Source organism: Lactuca sativa, chromosome 8 (assembly GCF_002870075.4).
Source record: "Lactuca sativa cultivar Salinas chromosome 8, Lsat_Salinas_v11, whole genome shotgun sequence".
In the NCBI taxonomy this organism is placed as follows: Eukaryota; Viridiplantae; Streptophyta; class Magnoliopsida; order Asterales; family Asteraceae; genus Lactuca; species Lactuca sativa.
In genome coordinates, this window is record NC_056630.2 from 210,115,495 (window position 1) to 210,128,615 (window position 13,121).

The following is a 13,121-nucleotide window of genomic DNA, read 5'->3' on the forward strand; positions in this document are numbered from 1 at the left end:
TGACTTGGTAAGGTACAAAGTGTAATTTCATGGGTTAGCACCATATTCACATTTTCCTAAAGTAACTAAGATTGAGAATTTATAAGTGTTTAGTTACTTTATATTTATCATTATACTTTTAATGAAGGGAGAACTAGAGTCCTATCCTACCTGTTCGGCTAACAGCCCTCCACCAATCAAGGAAGTGGTGGGTGAGAGTGGACACCAATTAAACTTCCATTTTATAGGCAGTAACCTTATTCCCCCATATAGACCGACTTCGTGAATGAGGCCTACTAACGGTAAGACTGACTTTTACTCTTATATATATATATATATATATTAAACCTATAATATTATAATAGTATAAGGGTTGAACTTTAAACTATATAAAATTCTAGGGTTTTGAACTAAAGTATTCAAAAGTGTAACTTCACAAATTCCAAAAATTGAGGGCAAGTTTTGAACAATTAAAAAACTTTTGAAATCTATAACATATGAGTTTAATATGGCTTTTAATGGCAAGACTCTTGAAAATCCATAACTTGAGGACAAATTATGGATGTCATAAAACAATTTATGGGAAAAAACTCTTCAAAAACATAACTCATGACTTTTAAAGACTCATTAACAAGAAAGACTTTTGGTTTTTCATAACTTGAGGACAAGTTATGGAATTCATTAAAGTCCATCTAGATCATCTAATAAACAAGCAAACATGTCAAGGAAAACTATGATCTAGATTAAACTCATATGAACAAGACAATTCATATCAAACAATTTTCATGTAATTAGACTAACCATTAAACTAATACAAAACATGAAACTTTTGACAATTATCTTTGGAATTGGATTAGAATGATCATTACCACATCAAAAACATGTTTATAAGTTCAAAAACAGCTTAGGGTAATGATTCTAGTCCAATTCCAGTCTTAAAAGTCGAAAATATGCACTCCGAGCCTCCTACTCATCGAGTGTATGAACAAACTCGGCGAGTTGGTCAGATTTTGCCTTGGAATCGGCGAGTCTACTATTAAGAAAGCCAGTTTTTCGGTTTTTTCAGCAATTACATCAAGTATAACTGAAAACCAAGCCTAGGCTCTGATACCAATGATGGGTTTTGAGCATTCTAACACTCCTATGGTGTGCATGCAACCCCGGTGCAGACCAACGGTAAGTAGTTAGCATAAGGGTTCTGCAGGATATGATCCATGGTTCTATTTTCAGGTAGGAACCTTAGGATCCCAGGGTTGATTAATTTGTTAGTAGTGTTGGGAAGAGATCCAACGATGGTTAGAATGAGTGATCTGTTAGGGAGGCAGACTGAATTCAGGCTTTCAGATGGTGGGTTTTTAGGTAAAGTAAGGTTGTGTGTTGCTTGGGTTTGTGGATTCGTCTTCTCCGAAACAAAAAGATCCCCATTGGGTTCAGTCTCCTTCGATAGTCATCGGATGTCATGGTTATGGGAGTGCCCTCAAGATGTCGGGTTGCCGGGAATGGTAAGGAATGATTTCGAGGACGAAATCGAATTTAAGTGGGAGAGATTTGTAACATCCCATTTTTTCCAGTAGCTTCAAATTCATCCCTTAGGTTTTAATTATGGCATTTTGGCCTTTGGTTTATAAGGGAGTGGCAAAGGAGGCCCTAGTGGCAAAATGGTAAGTTTGGGAGTTTAAGTAGTACGCTGGGCGTACATGTGGTACGCTAAGTGTACTAGGGCGCGCCCTAGTACGTTGGGCGTATGCATGTGTACGTTGGGCGTACGTATTCCAAGATGAAACCCTAACTTTATGGGTATGTGGAGTATTTAAGCACCTTATGGACCCTTCCCTCTTATCTCTTTCAGCCTCCACACCTCCCTTAACCGTCTTGAGAAAACCCTAGCTTCCTAGTGACCATTCTTGAGCTTATAAGTGTGTTCTTGTGTCTTTAAGAAGAAGCTTGTGCATCAAGGAGTCAATGAGGGAAGATTGGCTTGTAGATCTTGGTTCATCATCTGCTTTGGGAACTCCAGAAGGTATAAAGTTGTTACCTTTGTGCCTATTTTTTCTAGATCTAGCCATTCTAGCTTTATGGAACCATTTCTTGTCCCAAAACCCCATTTTGGTGTATGTTGCATTTTGGACAAGATAAGTTGTCATTTCAGACTCTTGTAGAGGTCTTAAGTAGTAAAAATGAGGTCCCAATGGCTTTAGATGTCCCATGCATGTAGTAGAAAGGTCTTAATGGATTAAGACCTTGGATTAAGAGCTTTCTGGACGTCCCAAGTGATAAAGTTCGAGACTTTATGGTTCCCAGACACTTTTGGTCGATGGAACTGAAATGTGGGTTTAAGTGCTTAAGCCATTAAAATTTTATTAATAATAAAAGTTAACAATTTAAAAATTAAACGGTATATATTTATCTTTAACCACATTAAAGGATAAAACTAAAAACAAAAATGATAATTCACATCAGTGAGAATGGTTCATTTTTTTTGTAAAACCAAAATCAGATTGGAAATTTTGATTTTTTATTTTGGAAAATGTCAAACCATTGGTTTTTTATTTCGTTTTCGGTTTTTTGTTTTTTTTTAAATATATTTTCAGGGTTTTTTTTTTTATTTCATAGATTTCTTCATCAACAAATGTTGATACAATTTAACAAAAATAAATAATTTGCTAAAACATAATACAAGAGGAAATTTGTTCACATTTAGTCATTGAACTTTTTAGAGGGAAACGAACTTTCGATTTTGTTCATATTTAGTCACTAAACTTTTTTTCGTTATCTATTTGCCACTAAACTATTGAAACTGTTTACATTTTACCCTTATGACCGGTAACAGCCAGTCATAAGGGTAAAATGTGAACAGTTTCAATAGTTCAATGACAAATAGATAACGAAAAAAAATTTAGTGATTAAATATGAAAGAAGTCGAAAGTTTGTTACCCTTTCAAGTCATTGTCCGACACTAAAAATATAAAAATACAGCCAAAATGAGAGTTTCTGAAAATTGTAAAACCAATTGAGGCCCGTGCCATTTCTGTTTTGGTCCAGACCAACTTTTGTACATTTCAAATCGGGTCTGATGAACTCAGAGCTTCTGTTTTACCAAATTACCCTCCGATTTCCTCATTTCTCTCATCATCGGCGTAATTCAAGAACTCCAAGAACCTCTTGATTCCCTTGATTCTCCGAAGGTTTCATCTTTTCAACGACCCTTCCGCCCACAATTCTTCGATTCATCATCCTCGAATCTTCAAGTAAGATTCTTTTTTTCAATTCTCAAGCTTTGAATTCGTTTTAAGGGTATCATTTGTTTTCAATTTCTGCTTTACTTACAAGACAAGAAGGGTTTTGCTTCTCGTAACAGATGGATCGATTTGTACTTTTGATCTCGTTCATTCCCCCCTAATTTGCGCCTATTTTAATGCTTGATCTGGGGCTCTCTTTGAAGATCCTAATTTTATTTAGGGTTTTGAGTATAGACTAATGAAGATCTGTTACTTGATTATTCGTTAATTGATTTGATGATTATCACCTGCACATTCTTGATCGTCGGAATTTTGAGAGAATTAGCTGTTACATGCTTCGTTTGACTATAATCCTACCCTAATTATGCATACATTACTACTCATGGAAAGAAGGGTTTTCACCATTTAAGTCTCAATTTTTATACCACATTTTTCTCCTTCCATTTCCCAAGTATGCTATTGTTTTCTCAAATATCTTTAAAACACCATTTATAAATTTGTGTAGCTACTGTGTAAATCTTGCTTCCAATTTGCTAATCAACTACTGACAATGCTTCAAATTTGGACTCTTTAGATGATTGATTTAGTATACTTACATAACACTTACTTTATTCAACACTAATTCCACTTACACTTTTATCAAAACAGGTTTCAAGAAATCTTGATTTTCTAAGGTGTAGAGGTTCTCACATATGAGCGGCAATGGCCGATCATCAGCCTAACTTTCCCGCCGGATACTCAGTCGGAATTGCCCCCTCCACCCCCGAGCCACCACCATCCCGGAGACCCGACCCCAAAATAAGTCCACCACCTTTCACACCACCACCGGGTCCCATTTTTGCACCACCCACCATACAACCACCACCAAACCAGATACTCTCCCCCTCCCCTTCCATTAAGTCCTCACAATTATCTGCAAATGGAGTCAGAACAGGCGGCCCTCCTCCACATATGAGCACACCGCCAGGACCACCGGTGTTTTCTTCACCGGTGCAACCTGCTGCCGTCCCTTTCCGAACATCTCCGGCGACTCCTCAGCCAGTTGCATACTCTTCCATGTCATCTTTGTCAGCTTCACCACCACCTTCTGGTTTTTCAGATGGGAATAATGAGTATCAGCGCCAGGTGTCGACTGATGGAGATGACATGGCGGCTCTTTCTGATGCTCCAAATGTTTTACTTTCAGCACGTAAGGTATCTCTGTTATATCCGTATTTTTTCTTGATTTAATTTTTGTACATTTCTTCTTTTAAAAGCATTACATTTTATATGAACATTTAAAAACGCATTTTCCTGGTTGTATGGTTTTGGTATAAGGGCATTCACGTCTTTTGCATAAACATGAGTGCAAGAACGAGTCCCTATCCCACCTTTTTAGGTGGGGTTCAATGCAAGAATTAGCAACATACTTTCATTGATCACTTCTTATAACATCCTACTTTCATTTCTTCATATTACAACATTGTACTTCAAAAACTGTTACCAATTATAGCAATATTTTATTGCTATAATTGGGTAGACATTTCAAACTGCAATGCCTCAATAAGAAAAAGAATTGAAAGTAGAATGTTGTAATAGAAAGAAATGAAAGCAAGATGCTATAATACACAAATCAATCAAAATACATTGCTATTTCTCACATTTAAGCCTTTCAAGTGGGACAAAAGAATGCTATTGACATCGGTCTGAGTCTCGGGCCTAACATTTAATTATTATTATTATCCATAATGATTTTACTTATTTACCGAATTACCCCTTCTCTTTGTTACATGCAGGTACTAAAACAAAAGAAACTCATGAATGTACCAAGCCTAGGTTTTGGGGCACTCGTGTCCCCAGGTCGAGAAGTCCTCCACGGTCCTCAAATAATCCAACGGGACCCACACCGTTGCCAAAATTGCGGGGCCTACGCAAATCTCTACTGCAACATCTTACTCGGATCCGGCCAATGGCAATGCATAATTTGTAGAAACCTAAACGGAAGTGAAGGCGAATACATCGCCTCCACCAAAGACCAGCTCCTTAACCTCCCGGAACTCGCTTTCCCATTGGTCGATTTCATCCAAACCACAAACCGTCGTCCCGGTTTCATTCCCGTTTCCGATTCCCGTGTCTCCGCCCCTATCGTCATTGTAATCGACGATTCCCTCGACGAACCCCACCTCCAACATCTACAGTCTTCCCTACACGCTTTCATCGATTCCCTTTCCCCGACCACAAGAATCGGAATCGTATCCTATGGTCGAACGGTCTCCGTTTACGACCTCTCCGAACCGTCGATCGCGTCTGCCGATTTGTTACCGGGACACGTGTCACCGAGCCAAGACGCGTTGAAACAACTTGTGTACGGAACGGGGATTTATCTTTCCCCGATCCACACCGCGTTACCCGTCGCGCACTCGATTTTTTCGTCTTTAAGACCGTATAAGATGAACGTTCCGGAAAGTTCTAGAGACCGCGCGATGGGGGTTGCGATTGAAGTCGCGTTAGCGGTCATCCAAGGTCCGAGTCCGTCTGGCGAAATGACGAAAAAGCCCGGAGGGAGTAGTCGGGTGATAGTATGCGCGGGCGGGCCGAACACGTACGGTCCCGGGTCGGTCCCACACTCGTTTTCCCATCCGAATTATCCGCACATGGAGAAAACCGCGTTGAAATGGATGGAGCATTTGGGCCGGGAAGCTCACAGGCGAAACACAGTTATCGATGTTTTATGTGCGGGGACGTGTCCGGTACGAGTCCCGATTCTACAACCACTCGCGAAATCCTCCGGGGGCGTTTTGGTCCTTCACGACGATTTCGGCGAAGCGTTTGGTGTGAATTTGCAACGCGCGTCTACTCGTGCGGGCGGGTCCCACGGGTTGATGGAGATTCGGTGTTCGGACGATATTTCGGTTACGCAAGTTATCGGACCGGGAGAAGAAGCGGTTACGGATAACCACGAAGCGTTTAAGAACGACAACGCGGTCGCGATTCAAATGTTGAGCGTTGAGGAGACGCAGTGTTTCGCGGTTTCCATGGAGACACGCGGGAATTTGAAGAGCGATTTCGTGTATTTACAATTCGGGATTTTGTTTTCGAATTTATACCAAGCGGATATCACGCGGGTAATTACGGTGAGGTTGCAAGCGGTGGATAGCGTCCAAGCGTATCTCGATAGTGTCAACGATGAGGTGGCGGCGGTACTTATCGCGAAGAGAAGTCTTTTGCGGGCGAAGAATTTTAATGATGCGGTTGATGTTAGGAAAACGGTTGATGAAAGGATTAAAGATATTACTTCGAAATTTGGATCTCAAATGCCGAAATCGAAGCTTTATCAGTTTCCAAAAGAGTTGTGTAATTTACCCGAGCTTTTGTTTCATCTTAGGCGGGGCCCGCTTTTGGGGAGTATTTTGGGACATGAGGATGAGAGGTCGGTTTTGCGGGATATTTTTTTGAACGCGTGTTTTGATTTGTCTCTTCGGATGGTGGCGCCTAGGTGTCTTATGCATCGGGAAGGCGGCACTTTTGAAGAGTTGCCAGCTCATGATCTTGTCATGCAGTCGGATGCTGCGGTTGTGCTTGATCATGGGACAGATGTCTTCATTTGGTTGGTAAGATACATTTCTATCCATTTATCTGAAAATGTGTAAAATAAAATAAAAGAATCTTCTAATCTTTTATTAAACTTAGGGTGCTGAACTTTCTGCTCAAGAAGGAAGAAGTGCAGCAGCATTAGCAGCATGCAGAACATTGGCTGAAGAGTTGACAGAATTGAGGTTTCCAGCTCCTCGAATTCTTGCGTTCAAAGTAATATTTTAATCTGATAATTTGTATTTATGTTTTTTTTATATTACAAAAAAGGGATTTTGACATTTTATGTGATTGTTTTTTTTTTTTTTAACAGGAGGGAAGCTCTCAAGCGAGGTATTTTGTATCTCGGTTAATACCTGCACATAAGGATCCTCCATATGAGCAAGTAAGTTGAGTTTTTGTTATTTTTTTTTTCTTATTTGGATATTGTACTTTGAAAATTTACTTTTTTTTTTTTAATTCTTTTAAAAGTAAAGTTGAATGTTTTTTTGTGAATAGGAAGCGAGGTTTCCACAGCTTAGGACATTGAGTACAGAGCAAAGGACAAAGTTGAAAAGCAGTTTTATTCACTTTGATGAACCAAGCTTTTGTGAATGGATGCGTAGTCTCAAAGTATTGGCACCTGAACCGAGTTAACCGGGTGGTTCTGATTGAAATTTCTCTTTTGTTTTTTGTTTTTTGGTTTTTCTTTTGGGAGCAGTTGAGGATTTGTTTTATTTTTTGTTTACATTTGATTTCGATATGCTGAAAAGCAGCAGAAGTGGAGGAAATAAGTAAGAACATAGCGGAAAAAAGAAACACAAGGTACTTTTGATGATAAAAATTATGGCTTTTTTTCTTCATGGGTTCCTTTTGGTTTATGATGTTTGATTGGTATTATACTATTATTCCGATTAACAACAAAAGGAAAGACATTATTGTGTAACAAAATTTGATATGTTTAAATAGCTCATTGAAGACATGTCGTGGAAGTAAACCAATAAGACTCGTCACTTTATTAGTAATAATGGTTATAAATAGATATCACAGTGTAAGTACCAACTCAAAAGGCACTTATACAATTCCGGTGCCTCAACGTTAAAACAATGCTAATTTAAATTATAGCAAATATAAATAAAACAATGCTAATTTAAATTATAGCAAATATAAATCTATTACGTAAAATATAATAATATAATCAAATGTTGATGTGTATGGTATTAGAAATAAGTTAATAATTGTTTATACTAATTTGTTATAATATATTCTAATTATTTAATATAATATGATAAAATTATGTACTTATAAAAACTATGATTTCAATAGCAACTGACTGTTAACTACAACAGAAAAATAAAAATAAATCTATTTTTTATTTTTTTTATTGATAACAATTTTAACTATTAATAATTAATCAACTAAGGTACATGACTTTAAATGGCAAATTTACAGCAAAGTGAAAAATCATTGCAAATTTCAAATACGAAAAAATCATCTTTTTATAGTAGATATAATTTTGATTTAGATTTTATATTTAATCAAACTATTATTATTTTAAAATTAAAAAACCACCTTTTTCGAATATATAAAATATTTTTTTTGGTTAATTTACCATTTCAATTTAAGTTTTATATTTAAATATAAACTGGTGTAATCCTTATAATTATCATATGTCAATGAATCAATTAATCATCATTAGTAAAAAATTGTCTCTTTTATAACTAGATATATAGATTTTGATTAAGGTATATACAAATTTTATAATTAGTAAAAAATTGTCTTTTTATAATTAGATATATAGAAGTTTACCATCCGACTATATTCGTTTTATTTTAAATTACAAATAAATAGTAAATTTAGTTTATATTATATATCTTTTTTCCGTTTTGGTAATTGGGAAAAATCATCAAATAAAAATACAAATAACAAATAGTAACTATATCCACGTTTTTTGTTTGTGACTTCAAATCGTGCCAACAAATAAAATTTTCTTAACAATGATTTTGCTATACACTACTTTTATAATTTTTCTTTACTCAATGTGCGTCGTCAATGTTTATTCAAAAAACACTTTCCATATTATGTTTAATTCAATTTTCATATGGAACATAAAATAGTATCGAAAATTAATATATTAGTATATAAAATTTATAATATAATTGATTGGAAATTGAATCCATTATCAATTTAAGTAAAATACAATCAGATATTTTGATACATAAAAACTTCATATGTACAATAAAGTTTAATTTTTGACTATATCAAAAGATCACATATACACATATATACATATATAATAATAATATCAAATTATTATATAACCTAGTATAACTTCTAACAATATAAAGAATATCACTTTAAAATTACCAAAAAATGAGATTGCTTATATAGTTTTGTATCTTCCAAAATAAAATATTTCTCCTTTATCATTCAATATGAATAAATGTACAAAAAATAGAGCTTAATGTATTCTCATATCCTCCTTTTTTATGTATCTCATTCAAGTCGTTTTTTCTCCATCTTATTCTTTAAACCTTAATAACTTCAACTATGCTTGTGAAATATATACACACGATATCATAAGTATCAATTAATAACTACAAGTTAAAAAAAAACTGTAACACCTAGTTTTAGGATGTTTCTAATACCAGGATAGCGGACCGTAAATGGATCGAGTAAAGGTCTTGGGCTTCAATGGAATAGAGTCCAAATCCTTTCAGATGTTGATAATGTTGGATTGAGTGATTTAAGCCCCCGATTTGAGCTTTGAAGCAAAGGGTAAAATGGGAAAAGTAATATTTGGGTTTCTTGCATGAATTATGGTTTTAGCTCGACATGTATTAAGTCAAAAGTAATTACATAAATTTGTGGGGCTCGTCAATACCTTTATGTGCATATAAAGATCGCCAAAAACTGAGTTAAAACGAAGAAGTTAAAACGAAGAAGTTATGACTGTTTGAAGTTGGAGTAGAATTGGGTGAAAGCCCGTCGTCATGAGGTGACAAGCATGTTGTCACGAGGTGAGAGCTGTCACGAGGTGACAAACAGGTTGTCATGAGGTGAGCATTGTGCAACCCAAGCCCATTGATTTTAGGGTTTTCAATGTATTTAAAGGTCATGATTGATGTTTTAGGGTATTTTCTTAGCCTCCATTACATCTAGAACTTAGTGGGAGCAACCCTAGCCTCAATCTTCAAGATTTGAGCTCTACCCCTCTCCTATCTCCTTTTTGGATGCTCTTGGTGATATTTTGATGAAGCTTGAAGATCAACAACGTTCTTTTGGTTTCCAGGAATGTTGTTTCAAGTTTGGATACACCAAAGTCACCCCATTTCCGGACTATTGTGAGTATAAAGATCATATCTTGCTCTTTAGTTCTTTAGATCTCTTCATTTGTGGTTTCACTTTTGGTCCATTTTATAGGTGATCTTGGAGTTGAGTGCACTCCAATATCTTTTGATCAGTTAAGAATGCTTCTTGGACCTCATGGACTAGGAAAGTTATGAACTTTTGCCTTCCCTTTTAGCCATGCAAGTTATATTGGTCCTTTAGGTCATTTTGGTGTATTAAAGTTTAGATCTTGAAAGTTTGAGACATTATTATGGATAAAGTTGGAAACTTTATCCAACTTTATCCATCTAAACATCATGTTGATTCGGATCTGGAGGTTGGAGACTTGGACTTAATGGATTAAGTTGAGAAAGATGCATTATTGGCTCCTTTTGAGACTTAAAGACTAGATCTTGGTTGTTTGGACCATCCTAATGGATAAAGCTGGAAACTTTATCCATTAGGAAGCTATTTAGGAACTAGATCTGAGGTTATGGGCCTTGGCCTGAAGAGCTTAAGCACTTAAAGAATATATGGCTTTCTGACTAGATGTCACGACGTGGCATAGGATGTGTCACAATGTGAAGGTGCCCATAATCACAATTTTTTTTGTCTTTGCATCACCACAATGTGACTAAGGAATGGTCACGGTGTGACGTTGACTTTGACTAAGTTGACCGTTGACCTTGTGGACCTTTTATCGTTGACTTTTGACCAATTTGACCTTGCGTCAAACTTGGAGGAAGTTAGGTGTTAATTGAGAATTTATCTATTCTGGGTGTTAGTCAGTTCGAGTGATTGATCGATGCAAGGAGCTAGAGCGCTGTCGTGCTTCTCTAGTTATGCAAGGTGAGTTTTCTCACTATACCTTGTACTGCAATATGTATTCTTGTGTGTAGGATGTTGGTATAATGTAGTGATATGTTATATTGGTAGATATGTTTTATTACTTGTATTTTCTGGTTATTGTTTATATGTTGCATATATCGATATAATGTAGTTGGGTTGAGGCGGTAGGACTTTGTGTTGTATGCTAACAAACCCGACGGAATCCAACCTTGTGCTGTGGGCTGGGGGCATTCCAATATGAGGATTGTGGGACTGGGGGAAATCCAGCCCAATAACTATTGGCCCGGGGCAATCTAGTGTTATATTGAAGGTACGGTGTGTATACATTATATATGTATTGTTGTGTGGGGTATCTTGGGGGAACTCACTAGTTTTTGGCTTACAGTTGTGGATTTAAATGCTTTCATGTACTTTAGATAATCGGGGCAAGGCGAATGTGATCGTACACGTCATCCTGGTAGTTTATGTTTTGAGAGATGATTATTTATACTCTGATTTCTATGGTTTTGTTTCGAAAACGATGTTTGATCATTTATGGATTTATGAAAATGTCTCTTGAAAATGAAATTTTTTATCGTGGTTTTGGGACGTCACAAAAATTTCACGAATTTAATGGTCCAAAAGTCATTTAAGTGAGTCAACCCTTTAGTCAAACACACTTTTACCCCTTTGACACTATTAATCCTTAACTTTAAAATGTTGTAATTTTAACATTTAATCTTCTAACTTTTACTTTATTAAAATATGATTAGTTTTTGTTCTTCACATTATTTTATTTATTTATTATCTAATTAATTATTTAAAATGAAAATTCTAGCCCTAAGTGTGGGATGTTACAAAGTAGAGGTTGAAATTCCTGAACACATGTTGATTCAAGATGTTTGTGATCCTATTATTGATTTTATGTATCCTTTTTTTCTTATCAAAATTAGAAAGTAACACCTATTTCCATCAACATGCTAGTTTGGCACATACACATGAAGAAGTAGCTCACATAAAAGGGTATATGCTTAATTCTTGCGAAGACCTGTATTCACCCATGAATAATTGTATGTTGCTTTGTCATGGATGAAGACAGCTTAATAAACACAATGACCATTGTTGTCTACAAGGAAATACTTCCAGATTTATAAATACAACATTAGTTATTAACACTGCATTGATGATAGTTGAGTATATTTTGAAAAATAGAATACATAGATTATGTTATTAGATCTTTTTGTTTGGATTATATAGTGGTCGGAGATTTGTAACGGTTGTATTGTATAATTTTTGTTGGTAATTTAATGTTATCAACATATTTTAGTGTGATTATAATTACTATCGAGACAATTTGAGTTTATTTTTTACTATTTGATACTATAGGTGCATGGAGTACAATCAGAGTGTTAAATACGGACTCGGGTATATGAGGGTTTGGGGGCAGCGCCCCTGAGTATGGGGTCAAGGGGCAGCACCCTTGCAGGGCTCGAGGAAACGCCCCAAAACCTAAATGGATTTCCATAACATATAAGGGTGTAAACATATATTTCCCGCTAAAAACAAGTTATGACATTATGATGTTGTAAGAATCGATTTTGTCTATAACCACCATTCAACCAACTAATTTTGGCGCAAATTTGGTGTGTAACCACTTTTAACCACCTTCTTCCTTGTATTAAAGGAACATGAATATTCTAGAAAATGGTTAACAACTTTCATACCCGAAATTGATTCTTTTCATCTATCTATCTCACCAAAAACGTAAAACAACAAGGTACTTTTTGTGTTTCAAATTTGGAAGTAGCCTGAATTCTAAATGGCTATTATACTACTAGAAAAATACCCTTTAATGACATACATTGCGTGTCATAAAGGGTACAGATGAAACGCAAATGCATGTCAAGGAAGGCCATGTTATAAAGGAAGACGGCACACATTTGCGTGTCATAACCTTATGACGCACACTTACGACACGCATTTATGACACACAATGCGTATCATTAAAGATCCTATCAAGGAAGGCCATGTCATAAATGATGATGACACACATTTTTGCGTATCGTAATTTTAAATGTTAAAAAAAATACTATTTATAGATTTACTAATTTTCAAATTAAATTTGCATTTAATGTCTCATAATAAAAATTAAAATATCATATACAAAAAATACAATCCATTGTATAAAATTTAATG

General features: G+C 35.8%; 1 protein-coding gene across 1 annotated transcript; it reads left to right on the plus strand.

The window, feature by feature from the left end:
• Positions 1-3,027: 3,027 nt before the first annotated feature.
• LOC111879224 (protein transport protein SEC23-2) lies at positions 3,028-7,630 on the plus strand. The gene is made up of 6 exons (XM_023875695.2): positions 3,028-3,227; positions 3,867-4,412; positions 4,994-6,808; positions 6,888-7,004; positions 7,102-7,173; positions 7,287-7,630. Exons 2-6 carry the CDS (start codon positions 3,921-3,923, stop codon positions 7,422-7,424), a joined length of 2,634 nt encoding a protein of 877 aa, XP_023731463.1. The 5' UTR covers positions 3,028-3,227; positions 3,867-3,920; the 3' UTR covers positions 7,425-7,630.
• Positions 7,631-13,121: the final 5,491 nt, after the last annotated feature.